At 49.1% G+C, this 15,208-nt stretch overlaps 7 protein-coding genes across 7 annotated transcripts; 3 read left to right on the top strand and 4 right to left on the bottom strand.

Moving 5' to 3' along the window:
- Nucleotides 1-46: 46 nt before the first annotated feature.
- Nucleotides 47-1,572, bottom strand: ARB_07276 (uncharacterized protein; the record flags this gene model as incomplete). Its single annotated transcript, XM_003014668.1, has 2 exons — nucleotides 47-771; nucleotides 837-1,572. 2 exons carry the CDS (start codon nucleotides 1,570-1,572, stop codon nucleotides 47-49), a joined length of 1,461 nt encoding a protein of 486 aa, XP_003014714.1.
- Nucleotides 1,573-2,922: 1,350 nt separating this feature from the next.
- On the top strand, nucleotides 2,923-4,483 carry ARB_07275 (uncharacterized protein; the record flags this gene model as incomplete). The annotated part of the gene is made up of 3 exons (XM_003014667.1): nucleotides 2,923-3,684; nucleotides 3,756-4,068; nucleotides 4,173-4,483. 3 exons carry the CDS (start codon nucleotides 2,923-2,925, stop codon nucleotides 4,481-4,483), a joined length of 1,386 nt encoding a protein of 461 aa, XP_003014713.1.
- A 75-nt stretch (nucleotides 4,484-4,558) lies between these two features.
- Nucleotides 4,559-5,800, bottom strand: ARB_07274 (uncharacterized protein; the record flags this gene model as incomplete). Its single annotated transcript, XM_003014666.1, has 1 exon — nucleotides 4,559-5,800. One exon carries the CDS (start codon nucleotides 5,798-5,800, stop codon nucleotides 4,559-4,561), a length of 1,242 nt encoding a protein of 413 aa, XP_003014712.1.
- Nucleotides 5,801-6,704: 904 nt separating this feature from the next.
- Nucleotides 6,705-8,096, top strand: ARB_07273 (ribosomal assembly complex component Ipi3, putative; the record flags this gene model as incomplete). The annotated part of the gene is made up of 1 exon (XM_003014665.1): nucleotides 6,705-8,096. The coding sequence occupies one exon, from the start codon at nucleotides 6,705-6,707 to the stop codon at nucleotides 8,094-8,096; it is 1,392 nt and encodes a 463-aa protein (XP_003014711.1).
- Nucleotides 8,097-9,742: 1,646 nt separating this feature from the next.
- On the top strand, nucleotides 9,743-10,590 carry ARB_07272 (uncharacterized protein; the record flags this gene model as incomplete). The annotated part of the gene is made up of 2 exons (XM_003014664.1): nucleotides 9,743-10,260; nucleotides 10,458-10,590. The coding sequence occupies 2 exons, from the start codon at nucleotides 9,743-9,745 to the stop codon at nucleotides 10,588-10,590; spliced, it is 651 nt and encodes a 216-aa protein (XP_003014710.1).
- A 130-nt stretch (nucleotides 10,591-10,720) lies between these two features.
- Nucleotides 10,721-11,578, bottom strand: ARB_07271 (deoxyribose-phosphate aldolase; the record flags this gene model as incomplete). The annotated part of the gene is made up of 1 exon (XM_003014663.1): nucleotides 10,721-11,578. The coding sequence occupies one exon, from the start codon at nucleotides 11,576-11,578 to the stop codon at nucleotides 10,721-10,723; it is 858 nt and encodes a 285-aa protein (XP_003014709.1).
- A 1,569-nt stretch (nucleotides 11,579-13,147) lies between these two features.
- Nucleotides 13,148-14,900, bottom strand: ARB_07270 (uncharacterized protein; the record flags this gene model as incomplete). Its single annotated transcript, XM_003014662.1, has 2 exons — nucleotides 13,148-14,391; nucleotides 14,576-14,900. 2 exons carry the CDS (start codon nucleotides 14,898-14,900, stop codon nucleotides 13,148-13,150), a joined length of 1,569 nt encoding a protein of 522 aa, XP_003014708.1.
- Between the last annotated feature and the right edge of the window lie 308 nt (nucleotides 14,901-15,208).

Raw genomic sequence — 15,208 nt, 5'->3', positions numbered from 1 at the left:
CGTTAGAAGGCAAAAAAAGGGACGGACGAGAGAAGACCAGTTTGTTTTAGACGGTGGTTTTGAGGGCCTCCTCTTCTTGCTTCTTTCGTTCCTGTTCCATGAGGAACTGGGCATACTTGGATCGAGGGTTGTGGATGCCGCACTCGGTCTTGGCCTGGCCCTTCCATCGGCCGGAACGCTCGTCCTCACCCTGAGCAACGGGCTGGGTGGAGTGCCAGTCACCGACGGACTTGTAGCCCCGGTCGAGAAGAGCGTTGTATCGAAGGTTGCGGCGGCTGACGTACTCCTTAACCTGGTCGAAGTTCCAGTTGGCGAGAGGGTTGATCTTGATGAGACCGGCCTCGTCGACCTCGATAATGTCCATGTTGCCGCGCTTAGCACCCTGGCTGCGGCGGCGGCCAGTAAGCATAGCAGTGACACCAAGCTCGCGGTAAGCACGCTGGGCGGGCTCGACCTTGGCCAGCCAGTCGTAGAGCTCGTCGTTGGTCTCCCACAGCTTCTCACCGTGCTTGGCGGCAAACTCGGCAGCGGTGTTGCAGCCCTGAGGCTTGTAGACGTGAAGAGTGAGGTGGGGGTAGTCCTTTTGGATTCCGTCACGGAGATCAATGGTCTCCTGGAAGTGGTGCAGGGTGTCGAAGAAGATGAGATCTACCTGCTGGTGGCGGGGGATATCAAGCTTGGAGAGCATGTCCAAGATAACAAGTCCGGTCAGACCGAAGGAGGTCGACTGGAAGAGGCCGGGAAGAGAGGTAACACACCACTTGAGGACCTCTGCTCATTGTTAGTACAGAAGATCTTCGTTTTATTAATATAAAATATTGGGAAGTATAACGTACCCTGTGGCTCGAGGAACTGAAGACGCTGGTTGAGGAATTGAAGATGTTGCTTGGTGAAGATGAGCTCTGGGATGGGCTCTTCGTTGGCAGCAGCAGAGCCGGAGCCGCTGGCGTATCCGGACTCGAGTTCCTTCTCCTTAGCGTCTTCTACGGGAGCAGGAGCAGCTGGCTTCTCGAAGATCTCGTCAGCGGTAACGACGGGAGCTGAGACCGGCTCAGCAGCAACATCGTTAATCTCCTGGACAGTGGCTGGGGCAGCCTCGACAATGGGGGCGGTCTCGACGACGGTGACCTCCTTGACAGCCTCGACTGGGCCGTCAACGACAGCAGCAGGAGCGTCAACAGCTGGGGCAGCAACTGGTTCCTGGACAGGAGCAGCGAAGCCCTCGACAACCTTGGTGACGACAATCTCGTCGACTGGCTCGTTGGAGTGAACTGAGGCAGGCATGGTGGTGGTGGTGGTGGTGGTGGTGGTGGTTGTAGTGGTGGTGAATTTGTTATAAGTGTGGTGTAATAGGAGGATTGGTATGAAAGCAAAGAAGATCAGCCAGACTAGCTGTTGCTGAAGGGATATAATTGCAAAGGCTGTTTTGAGGAGAGGAGAGTCTTGGTCTGTCGTTAATTGCTTGTTGATGATGGAGAAAAGAGAGAGAAAAAGTAGGATCCAGATGGAGAGGAGACCCGTCCTATATAGACCACCGACGGGAAGGGTTTTTGGTTTTTGATACGAACACATCAGAGTGCTCCAAAGTGACGAAACGAGCGAAACCGACGAACGAGGACGAAACCTTGTCACAGCCTAGTCCCAGACCCTGGTCTTGCTGGCACTTTCTCCTTCTCCTTCTCGTTCTTTTTTGCGGGACGAGATGAAGGACCATCGGCTCGCCGTGGACCTCGTCTTCATCCTGCCCTCTTTTTTTTTTTTTTGCATCTCGACATTTTTCAGAGCTTCTCCTTGTGTTTCCGGGCCAGGGGCTGATGGGATCATGCTTGCTGCTTATCACGCAATCCACAAAAAAGACTTTCACGCTAGACCAGGGCATCATTTTTATGTTTTTGCTTTTTCATTGCTTTTTCTCGTTTCTTTTTGCAGGCCTGAGTCAGCGAGACGGTGGACGCTGGCAGGCAGAGAGAGAGAGGCAGTGGCAGGAGCGCCAGATGCTATTCATAGAAAAGTGGTTCGTGGTTCGTGAAGAGCTTTCTGAGCTTTGAGGACGAACTGGTTCGAGTGTCCACAGCTGAAAGGTACATCAGCCACGAAGGATCCAGTAGGCAGACAGCAGGAGGAGCAAAGACATGCACTCACCGTCTGCCTGGAATCGAGAGTGCCAGAGGGGAGGTGGCGGCCTCGTGTTGGGCTACTGACGGTCCTGGAACGGCATCCATGTCTGGCAGCGTCTTCTTCATCTCTTGGTGCGTTTCTGTTTCTTCTCTGTTTCTGCTTTTCTCTGCTGTTTCTGCTGCTCCAACTTCCATGTCGTCGAATTTTTCCTTTTTTTTTTGCAAAAAAAGTGTTATTCTTTTTTGCAAAGCTAAACTTTCTTTTTTTCTGCCACTTCTCACCGGCGGTGGCCGCGTGGGCCGAGGCTGAAAGTTAGACAGGTCACATGGCCAGGATAAAGCAGCGCGTTTGTCATAAAACGGTACTTACCTAAGACGCCCCGCCTTATCTAAGCGCTTATCTAAGCCGACCCCTGCTTGCACGAAAGTTTTTTTTTTTTTGGTCGCCCTTTTTTTTGCTTCTTGCGATGCTTCGAGCGGTTTTGCGACAGACCTGACACTGCAGATACGGATATCCCAGGCGAAGAGGAAAGAGGGAGAACAGGCGAACTGCTCTTTGGGCCCTGTTGCAGGTTTTGCGGCTAGGTCGGGGGCTCTCTTCTCAGCTCTGGGAGACGCAGGTCGGCCTGCAACCTCGATCGCTGTCTGCTGCCCGTTTCGTCCTTTGCTCCGAACACCCCCCATACATACCTCTCTGACTCTGATACATATCGACAGAGAGGTTATACTTAGATCGGCCAGGAGAACGAGACTACTACTGTAAGAGCCAGGAGACACACAGAGGGAGAGAGGACTTGAAGTCAGGATGTCGGAGCGAGCTCCTCGTGGCACCCGCCCCAGTCTCCGCCGCAGTGCCGTCTCGCACTCGTTCATCCATGATCACCAGCAGTACAAGCCTGCGGCGGCCTCCCCGCCTTCCTACCAGCCAGAGCTTGGCGCCTCCATCTCGGGTACCCTGGAGGATCCCAAGGTCAAGGAGAGCGGCATCGTTCACTCGCTCTTCGGTGATGCTCTGGCTGCGCTGCCAGCAGACACACCCAAGCTAGTCGCAACCATCTTCTATGTCGGCGACCAGGGCAAGAATGGCGGCAGGAGCAATAATAGCAACAGCAACAGCAACAGCAACAAGAACTCTTCGGCTGACCTGCCTACAGCAGAAGATCCCCTTGAGCCAGCTGCTCCATCCTTGCCTCTAGATGCGCTGTATGGCTGTCATGTCTCCCAGCTGTGTCTGACGAGCTTCATACAGATGATCGAAAGTCTCTCGCATCCGTACAGGCGCATGTCCAGCTCGCACAAATGTCTTGACAGGCAGGATAACCCTCGCGTTGTTGAGGTCACCATCACCCCGCCGCCCAGTGGTGAATACCTCTCCTTTGACGAGCTGCGCAAACATGAGAGCATCTGGAGGTTTGAGCGGACCTGGAACGTGGAGGTTGTGCTGCAGATGGAGAATGTCTGGCGGCGTTACAAGCGCCTTGCCGTATTTGATATGGACAGTACCCTCATCCAACAAGAGGTCATCGACGAGATTGCCAGAGTCACTGGAGTAGAAAAGGAGGTCTCCGTACGTCTTGACACCTTGCGTTCCCTGTTCCGACACTTGGTATGAAGTAATAGCGGGCTAACGGGCACTAGGAGATAACCGAGCGTGCTATGAACGGCGAGCTAGACTTTGAGGCTTCTCTTAAAGCTAGGGTAGCTCTTCTCAAAGGAACATCTGCAGATGTATTTGACAAGCTCAAGTCCGTCATTACCATCTCTCCAGGTGCCCGAGAGCTCTGCACCGCGCTCAGGAAACTTGGGTACAAGACTGCAGTTCTCAGCGGTGGATTCCAGCCACTCGCTGACTTTCTCGCCGATCAACTGGGCCTGGACTACGCAGTTGCAAACCACGTACATCTCACCTTGTTTGTTGTGCTCTGTGCCATTTTGCCTCTTTGCTATCCGGGTTGGTGCCTGCATTTTTACTAATTAATATTTTCGTACTCTAGCTCGTAATCGACGAGGCCACCCAGACACTCACCGGCACCCTCTCACCGGATCATCCCATAGTAGACGCTAAGCAAAAACGCTCGCTACTCCGAGCTCTTGCACTTAAAAATGGCATAGATATGCCTCAGACTCTCGCGGTAGGTGACGGTGCTAACGATCTTCTGATGCTAAAGGAGGCGGGGTTGGGAGTTGCCTGGTGCGCAAAAAGCATGGTGCAGTTGGAAGCACCAACGAAGCTGAATGGAGAGTCTCTCACTGATATCTTGTACCTTCTCGGGTTGAGCGAGCAGGAGGCCCAGTCGTTGATAGCGAGTCCGTCTGTCGACGAGTCGTCGATGAAGGAGCTGACCATAACGGAGCGGTCATCGTAGAAAAACTTTCTCTGCTTGATATCCAAAACAACAATGTACATGATTAAAGCGCTACTATACAACTCTCATATAAACTCATAGCAGAGCATTCTTCTCCTTTGTGTCGTCCTTTGCTTTCTCTGCTGAACTGCCAACTCTCTCCTTGGCTCTCTTCTTCAGCACGTTTTCGATAAACGCCTCCCCAGCCTTGTAACTGCTTCTTACCAACGGGCCGCTGGCACAGTATAAGAAGCCCATCTCCAAGGCTTTCTCCTTCCACATATCAAACACATCTGGCCTCACGTACTCGTGTACAGCCATATGTCTCTTTGTAGGCCTCATATACTGTCCAAAGGTAACAACGTCAACCTGTGACGCACGTAACTGTCTCAATGCATCCAGAACTTGCTCCTCAGTCTCCCCGAGCCCCAGCATCATACTCGTCTTCGTAATAAGATCCGGGTTCGCAGCCTTAGCCGCACGAAGGACAGAAAGAGACTTTTGGAACCCTGCTCGTCTATCCCGAACAAATGGCGTCAGAGCCTCAACAGTCTCAACGTTATGCGCAAACACATCCAAGCCAGACTTGGCCATCAACGACACCATGTCCAAATTTCCGTCAAAATCACCAGTAAGGCATTCAACAAGGATACTAGGTGCCTTGCCCTTGATTCGTCGTACTGTCTCTGCAAAATGTCTTGCTCCGGAATCTGCTAGATCATCTCTGTCCACGGCTGTAAGAACGACGTAGCCGAGTCCCCATCTCGATAGTGCCTCAGCCGTATTCTCTGGTTCATGCGGATCAAGCGGTGGAGGAGTGCGGGAAGTCTTCACGCTGCAGAATCGGCATCCGCGTGTACATGTGTCACCCATCAACATAATAGTGGCCGTTGCCGCCGCCTTGGAGCCTCCTCCCCAACACTCGGAGATATTCGGACATCTAGCTTCCTCGCAGACTGTATGCAGGTTCAATCCTCTAAGATCATTCTTAATCTTCTTATATGACGATGAATCTGGGATGGATGTTTTCAACCATGACGGGAGACGGGTAATTTCTTTCTTTTTGCCGGGAGGGCCAACAAGGGCGGTTTTGAGAGCGTATGCTTCTTCGGGTGAGAGAGGAGGTTCGGCTGCACCGCCTACAAAGTCGGAGAATGATGGACCTTTGTTCAGCTTATCTTTGAATGTTGTTGGGGTTCTTCTGGTTGTCGGCTTTGACTCTCCGATGGATGACTCCGGGGTAGTCGTTGCGTATGTGCGGGTGCTTGTGATGGATCTGAGGACTTGAGAACCAGCCACGCGCACTCGCGCCGCCGTACAAACTGTAGTCGATACCATGGCAGTTGATGGTGTTCAATTCTCGCTGTTTGCTGTGGCAGGCATCCGGTTAATCCTCTTCGGGAAGAAAAAAAAAGTCGAGGCCGGGGGAGTTGAAATGGCGCCGATTTGATTGGCGGATTATATATTTTCCACTAAACTTCCGGGGCCGTCAGGGCCATGCACTACAGATGGCTCGGAAAGTAGTCAATGGCTGTATACAAGGCCCTTTCTATTGATATATTGAGATTGCCAAGTGTACTTGTCTCGTTTACTTCTTCACTTTGTCGTTAGAATAAAAGTATGAAGGTTGAAAAAAGCTTTTGAGGAACTGATTGATAAGATCTGAGGTTGGCCTTATCAGCGGATCTAAATTGATCCGATAAACTCTAAATTTAGCAGTGGACCTTCATATCTGAGCCAAAGAAAAAAAAAACCGTTTAGAGCTTGATGATGGACAACATCTTTCTTCTCAACCCCGATATAGTGCGATATTCTTCTCGTGATGCTGTCCGAGTCGTTTATCGCGTCCTTTCTGACGTCTAATTCCACGCACACGACATCCTCCAGCCTGAAAGATGTCGGCATCTGCTTGCACGAGTTCAGACCAAACCCGACCATTCAGCTGGGCTTGAAGAAAAGCACCACAGAGCCCAATTGCTTAGCCGTAAATGAAGGTCACATATTCGCGGCGCAATCAGGGAAGGCTGTTTTACACGTGTATAGCAGAGAAAGAAGCAACCATGAAGCTACGGTGCCGTTTCCGGAGAAGATACGGAGTATTGCCCTTGCGGGGGAGGGTATACTGGTTCTAGGGACCGAAGGGGGTAAGCTGATTCTGTGGGAGGTATGCAGTCATCAATTGAACCCCAGTTTGCTGGAAGTTACTAATTTCATGGACTAGATCTGCACTGGAAGACAAGTAATGACGCCTGCAACCCACCTACAACCTATCACATCCCTTGTCGTCGATCCAACGAATAACTTCATTCTCTCTGGTTCGGAGGACTCCAGCGTGCATGTCTGGTCTCTTCCAGATCTCATCACCTTCTCCAAGCAGTCATCAGCCGATAAAAGCCTGTCAGCAATATATTCTTGTTCTCCAATAAGAACCATCTCCAACCACACATCCGCAGTTACTAGCATTGCAGTGGGACACAGCATAAACCGATCAAATATTGCCATAACTACTTCTCAGGATGGAACGGCACTTGTTTGGGAATACCGAACTGGGAAAATCCTACACACCTACCTACTTCCCTCGCGGCCTCTGTGTATCACAGTCGACCCTGCGGATCGCGCGTTCTATGTTGGCTACGAGGATGGCAGTGTGCAGTTGGTCGATTTTTTCAAAACTCCATCCGTACAACACATTCTCCACGACACAGACCACCAGAGCACACCTACACAACTATCAGCTAGCGATAAATGGCTCCCTCCATCCTCTGAGTTGGGCGCCACCCTTTGCTTGTCCCTGTCGTACGATGGAACAAGCATTTTGACGGGTCACAGGAGCGGCGCCGTCGCATCCTGGGATGTCGGCCGAGCGAGATATGCAGCGTCAATCGCAAGCCTAAACTCCCCTGTCACTAACCTACACATGCTTATGCCCGAAGGCTTAGCCCAGAAAGTAAGCAGAGTCGCCATCCATCAAATAGTTAAACCACGATTAGACCACACCATGGGGGGTGGGCAGGCATCAGATGCAGTGCCCGCGACATACCACGTCAATGTGCATTTGAATGGACCACAGTCCACCGATCCTAGTATTCCTTCATCTGTACTTGATGAGTTTTCAGCTGCCTTGTCCCACCCAATCTTTCCCGGGTCATTGATATCCGAGAGTCTGATCGAGCTCAATTCACCTTCCGAAAATACCCCTACCAATAACATCGCCGCCCCAGTTACTCCTACAGAAGCTTCTATATGGCCAGCCAAGAAGAAAGATCGAAAGGCACTCGAAACAGAAATTACATCCCTAAAAAGACAGATTTCTGTTCACAAGGCTACCCACCAGGCAGATCTGGATGAGATTATCGCGTTGCGCAAAGATGTTCGCTATTTATCAGATATGAGTATCGAGTTGCTTGAAGAGCAGCAGATAGCACTGGATAAGGAAGCTAAAGAGCGATCTCTAAAAAAAGTCAGTGACTCGGCAGGACGAAAATTATGGTTTAGTTCAGAAAAGGATGGAACGAATGGTGATCATTACAGAATAAAGCGAGTTTATGGGAACTCAGCATATGATGATGAAGATGACGATGAGGACTTGGATGATGAGGACCTGGATGATGAGGATGAAGAGATGGATGGCTAAATCACGGCTACGGAGAAGGAATTTGAAGTTAATCTTTTTGCAAATGATACCTGGATATACCCCTGGTGAATTTGGAATGAACTTGAAACCAATTGGCAGGAAAATACTATATCCCCTGTTCAGTTTGGCACCATGGTCTTCAATATAACAGGGCATGGTATCTTCGATTCTCCCCAGTCCCCAGTAGGGACCGTATTGTTCCCAGATCAAGGCCTCCAGAGTGCAATCATTCCAGTTCCATTTTAAAGAGACCTGCACTAAAAAGCTTATCCCCAAGGCATTCAGACCCCCCGATATTCATTCGAATCTATTGGAAACCAACGATTCACCACGGCGATCTCAGCTGCGCATCCACCATCTTACTTCACAAATGACCACCGCATATACCTTCATCCCCTAGCCTTGAATAGCAGAATGTGAATCAAAATCCCACGTCATTGTTGTAATCCAGGCGTGGCTCGAGACTTCTAAGCCAGAAGTGAAAATCGCCACACAGAGTTACCAGGTGTATTGGAAAACCCACCACTATCCACAACCAATATGAATGATCTTGATCTCTCGCTTCATGAATTTCATCACAGTCTAGTATCACTGTTTATCAGTCACTTGTAGCTGTAAAAGGGGTAGAAAGGGGTAGGGAGTCAATATTGCACGTGATAGCCTACTTTGTATACAAAAAGCCTGCGTCTTCTCACCAACAACACCAGAAGTCGATGCCATGGATAACTCAGGACAGCAGCAGCAACAGCAAGATATGGGATTCCTGCTGATAACCCAAGACAGATGGCCATAAAAGGGATCTTGGATGGCTTTCTGACCACTCTAGGGGGCTTTGGGGGTGGCCTAGGCCATCTTCTCCTCTTTGGCAGCAGGTTCCTGAAGATGTATCTCCTAAATCAAAGAAGAAAGGGGCCGTTATTCTCTTGTTGGACCCATGGATACCCAAAAGGACAATACTTACAGCCATACCATATCCATCTCACTTACTCTGATGGGCCCTCTCATCTTTATTGCCTGGTGTTCTGGGTCTCACTGTCTGGCTGATGAAGATATACCATTTACTCAAGAGGTTGACAAGAATATCTTGCTCTTAACTGTGAAAAAACAACATCAGACTGACGACTAAGCGATGAGAAGATTCACCTAATACTAACAGGAGGAGGTATATAACCCCCTAGGAATCGAGGCGTGTCATCTTCCTTTGCACATGTTACCAGTTCTCCAGTTCTCCAGTTCTCCAGGTATCGAGTTTCCTGTTATTTACGCCAGATCGAACTATATACCGATCATCAGATTCATTTCATACAGGATTAAGGCATACCTATGATATACTAACGCCCACAAGCCGGATATCTATAGAAGCATACTACCACAGTGCTTCAGATCCAATACCAAGGTATACAACATTATTGGAATATTCCCAAGTCTCACCCATATCAAGCGGAAAATAGAGAATACTTACTTGAAAGAGGATCACATAACTTACACTGCCACGGGCGGAACCTACCATACCTCTAGATATAAATCGATCTCCCCCCGAAGTGGACAAAATAACCAGTCCCACCAACGAAGTTACCATGCCGAAACCCATAGCTCCCGGGGATCCTGGATATTCTAGCACAAGAAGTACACGCCTGCACTACATAATGAGGATATTTCTTATCAAGCTACTCCTGGGAATAGCCAGATTACTGCTAGATATCGTTTCTATACTCTTAGCAGAGGAAGAGGCACATAGGTGCCAGTATACAGCACGCACCGAGCCGCCGGATGCTCCTAGTATCGATACAACCATGGAAAACCTCCAAGAAAACGTTGGAGTCGTCGAGGCGGAAACTCCTGAAAATGAAATATGGATAATGGAGTACCCTACAAACCAATCTCTATACTCCTCTTCCAATACTTTGTCCGATGACTCCTTAGAAGAGACCGAAGAAGAGGTTATTCCAACGTTGGAAGCCTTGTGGGCTAATTGGAATCCAGAGCCAGATCAAATAGACTATCCTGATCGACCAACTACTCCAGGGATCCTGGAAACCACCTTGGCCAACGATACGGACACTATCTGGCCGGTATCAGAGATTGACGAGGAATCAAATCAACCTGAGTCACATCGATCAGATACCCCGGATGGCATAGAGTGCATCTTCAACCCAACTGGGAGGTTAGAGATAAACGACATTGAGTGATAATACGCCTGGAGGTACCCACAGGAGCAAGGAATACATGATTATCTTTTGTCCAGCATGGCCTCGTTGTCTCCATTTTCCATTGATAACAGGATAACATCTATTATCTGCCCTTAATATTCCCCCCTAATAGGTTTATGCCCGAGTTCCTTTAATTATGCTGTTATTTTAGCAGAATACCTTGGTTTTTTGGACCTACTCCATTATATTTCCTAAATGCTGGCGCTATGTATTTCCAAATTCCCCCATTTGTTGAAGGGTATATATGGACGGATAGAGAGAGCCTTAGGAAATCTGAGGACTAAGTTTTTTTCCATTGAAAATTCCGCTTAAGCAGCTCTCTGGTGCCCGGCCCAGCCGACACCATGCATCATAACTTGCCCTAAAAATTCATAAACGAAATAAAGAAAGAGGTAAGAGTCCTGTTTTGCAATCCTAGTAGCCACTAGCAGTCGTGGCATCGGCTTCCCCATTGGAATCACCTAGAGCCTCCTTGACGATCTTTATTCCGGAACTAGCTCCAATTCTGGTTGCACCAGCTTGGATCATCTTGATGCAATCGTCGGCAGTTCTGATTCCGCCGCTCGCCTTGATCTCCACGGCGCCGTTCGAGCACGATTCTACGACCGCACGCATCAAGGCCACATTCTCCACTGTTGCTCCGGCCCCGTTGAAACCGGTGCTGGTTTTGACGAAATTCACGCCAGCAGCGCATGAGAGTACACATCCAGCAATGATATCATCCCTGCTAAGCTGTGAAGTTTCCAGAATAACCTTGAGTTTTACCACAGGGCGTCTCTCCTTGGTGGAGGTCCTAAGCATGATGACAGACTGGAAGGCGTCGCTGTAGCGGCCGCTCCTGAGAAAGGGGTAGTTGATCACCATGTCAAGCTCGGTGGCGCCCTTTTCCAGCGCAGTTCTCGCCTCTGCAACCATTTCGGGAATGGGATGCGTGCCTTCGTGGAATCCAATGACACAAGCGACTGGAATACCCGTTCCCTTAAGGTTTTCCACCGCACGTGTAACCCACTCCAGCCTAACGCAAACGGCAGCGAAACCATATTCCTTGGCTTCGGCGCACAATGCATCAATCTGGTCCTGGGTGGCAGATTGATCAAGGAGGGTATGGTCTATTGCTTTGGCAATATCGGAGGGCTCAGGTTTAGGGTACTGTGAGACGTTAAGGGGCCCGGAAACGCTAGACTTTGCGCGTTGTATAAGGACCCTCCATTTTGCGTCTGTGCGGGAAATAAGCTCCATGAGCTCAGTTGCTTCCTTGGACGGTTCGGCCATCTCGAATGGTCAGCTATCGGCTTTCTCAGTGGCCTTGATCACAGATGCTGGATGGGTAGATGTGCGATGGGGACGGGATAAGTGGAGGTAAACAAGTGTCGAAGTAGAAGTAGAAGTAGAAGAAAGAGGAGAGGAGGAAACTCCCCCACCTCTATTTAAGTTCCCCACGACAGCGGCTAGTGAGGCACGTGACATGTCATACGAACGATAAGCTTTGGACCTCGAACGCTGCTTATATCGGGCGTTATTTTGCCTATTTGACGGCTTTTGTTATAGCTGTCGTGGCTATACTGCTCTTGTTCTTGCTGTAACTATTGCTGCTGCCATCGCTCGTCATGTTCATGTAATTTTGTCCTATTTATTCGATCGCATGCTGGAGATATTAGCCACTTTGGCAAAGAATCCATACCCGTTTCAGGGGTAAATATCCACATAGGCCGGTAGTAACTCACAAATATCTAACGAAAAAAAATTAATAATGTATATTATATTTATATATTTAATACGCTCATTTCACCCATTCATGTTGATTTGTACATATTATCCGCCTACGAATATAGACCCATCACTGACAACTCTTGCATTCTGGACCACGGACATCGTCCACCCTTCCAATTCGCTTTGAAGGGCCACCTCCTCCTCCGCCTCGCCTATCGTAACCTCCTCCACCACCACCGCCGCCTCTGCCTATACCTCTATTCCTATTTCTAGGATCACGGTTTGAAGGATTCTTGATATTGAACTGGGAAGCCTCGGCGGCAGCATATGGAGTAAACTAGAGCCTTTGTTAGACGTTGTCATATCTGTCTTCTCCAACCAAGTCCTAGGTTGTAAGGGTTCCTTCTCTAGTCCACCAGCTGCTGGCAGTAGCAGTTACTTACCGAGAAAAGGCTGACAAAATAAAGACCAAAAAACATATATAACCATTGGAACAAGCGGCGCATCTTGGCCGAGAGCGGCGGACTTGATCGTAGCAGCAGTTAGATGGCCTGTATCTCCCATTTGCATGGCCAGAGTGGGGGTATCAAGAACTGCTTACTTCTCGAGTACGTGGCCATTGGACACGTATGGTCTATTGAATAAAGACATCTCGACGCGCAGTGTTGTGGCGCCTTTTCGTGCTCCTTCAGACTTGTTCTTGTGATAACTAGAGGATGAAGAAGATGGATGGGTAGATGACTAGTACAGGCTCTGGTGGTGAGGCTGCCAGCCTTTCTCGTGTCTGTCGATCGTTGGAGAGAAAGCTGGATATGTTGCAAGTTTCGGTTGCGCCTCAAAAAGTCCAATAAACTCTACCTCAACTTTAAGGTTTCTAGTCCCGCCAATCGCCAGGCAACCATATTAGTCATAAATTATATAATTCTTTAATAATCAGTCACGTGAAATATTTAATCTTCCAACGTTAATGGAAGAAAAACACGCCACCCGAAAATGTGAAGATCTAATTATTTTTGACGGGTCGAAGAAACACTACCAATATCCCGAGATGTGCATGCGCCAGTGGTGATATGATACTCTGTACTCCGTAATAAATCGCAGCTGCATAGTTTGAAAGACTTATATACCCAACTATTCGCCGTAAATTCCCCCCAATGCAGCAATGGCGTTAATATTCAAATCATTGTTCAGACCGTCCAGCGTCTTGAATCCATCCTCAACGATCCATTTCCGGCCTGGCTGATGAAGAACTTCACAACTTGTTCCTACTACAAGCAGGCCTGGCGGCCGTGAACCCTCTTCCTGGACAGCCAAACACACATGCTCCAATGTTGACCTTATTACCCGTTGGTCAGCGCAGGATGCCCTTTCTATTACTGCGCACGGCGTGTCTTTTGGCCAGAGACTTCTAGATGGAGTTACATCGCCTGTACCATCGCCGGTGTAAGTTGTCATAGATTCTATTAGTGACGCCAACCGATGCAATGCCATGAGGAAAACAACTGTTTGGGTAGGTATATAATTCGGTGGGGAGGGTGCCACGCCATGGCGACCAGTCCCAGTGCATATCAGGACTTGGTCAGCCACTCCTCTATGGGTTGGTGGTATATCCGCAAACAAAGGTGCACTCAGAGCACTTGTGATGCCAGGAAGAACAATAGGCTCGTATCCCTTTGCTCGGAAATAGGAGAATTCCTCGGCCCCCCGTCCATAGAGGTATGGATCTCCCTGTTTCAGCCGAAGGACAATTCTACCGGCTGATAAGCCCTCGGATGCCAGTTCTAGCAATTCTTGCTGTGCTTTGTCTGCATTACCCGGGAATTTTCGTGCAATGTGCACTTCCGTTCGTCGTGGAATGAGGTCGAGAACTGCAGCCGGCACTAGTTTGTCGGAGAGTATAAGGTCTGCTGTTTTAATTGCGTGATATGTTGCCCGTGTCAGCAAGTCGGGGTGACCTGGTCCAGAGCCTGCTAGGATGATTTTTCCCCTTTTAGCCTCCAGACCAGTACTATTTCCGTTGGTGAGAGGGTTCTTCCCCGCTCCATAAGCTTCCAACATCTTCTCTACACCAGGAAGCGTTACGCTGGCAAGCTGGCGAAGGGGCCAGTATTCGCAGATTTGTGAGAGCCAGCGTATTCTCCTTGTCTTCGATGTAGCAGCTGCATCCACTACTAATGTGTTGAATGTGTGCTTCTGAGCAGTCGAGTCGTCAGAATCATCCTCAAAGCTATCCTTGTCTGCCTCTTCCTCGATCGCATCCTCTTCCCAAATTCGTTTCCTTAATATGCCCAGATTTTCAACTGCTGTCCCAAGCCCAGGCGGAAGGAATGAGGCAATTTCTCGCCTTATCCGAGAAGCCAAAGAGCCTCCTTTTCCTGACGTTGTAACCCCAATATGCAAAGGCCCGTCAGAATAGGTTGACAGTAGTGTGAAAGAGCAAAGCTCTGGTGCATCTGACACATTTACAGGGATTCGAAGCCGCCGACATGTTTTTGATATGTGATGGGCTACAATCTCTTGTTAGCGCTCTTCCCGCTCCCATCGTGTACTGATACCTACTTAAGGGGTACGCCTTGTCCAAGGTTATGAATACGGCATCAACAACACACTCTACTTCCTCCCGGCCCAATGTGAGGAGATCGCTGTCCTGGAATTCTCTCTGAATCCATTGGACCTGTCCGGCCTCAATTCTCTCGGAAAGAGTCGATGGAAGCTTGTTCTCAGGAGACGAAATTAAAATCGGAGTTGCTCCTGAGTCGATAGACTTGGTAATGCGTGCAGCTGCCAATGGATTAGATCCAATGATCAAATGGATATGAGATCCTGAGTCTATTGCAGCCAGAAGAGGGATTCGCCTCCCAAATCTGGCGGGTGAACCAGTCATTGCCACCGTCTAAACCCGACGCTCCTCTTCTTGGGCCACGGTAAATGTTAATTCAATGGTGATAGGAAGATCGTCTTGGAATGTATAAGTCCAGAATTTGGTCACGGTAGCTGTTGATGCCAGCAATATCGAAAGTTGCAACCACCACGGACGAGATCTGATAAAAAGATTGACAAGAGGGTTAAGAGTCGCCAATGGATTCATAAAGCAGGATATTTGATATTAAAATTTTGTTTTTGGTTCCTGGAGAAATTGTTTTCTCCTTGCTCTGAACCCGAATGATGGGTATCAAGATAGTGATCTATATG

This window comes from Trichophyton benhamiae, assembly GCF_000151125.1.
Source record: "Trichophyton benhamiae CBS 112371 chromosome Unknown contix00378_25.r1.exp, whole genome shotgun sequence".
NCBI lineage: Eukaryota > Fungi > Ascomycota > Eurotiomycetes > Onygenales > Arthrodermataceae > Trichophyton > Trichophyton benhamiae.
Note: the sequence above shows the minus strand (reverse complement) of the source record. Positions and strands in the feature narration are given on the sequence as shown.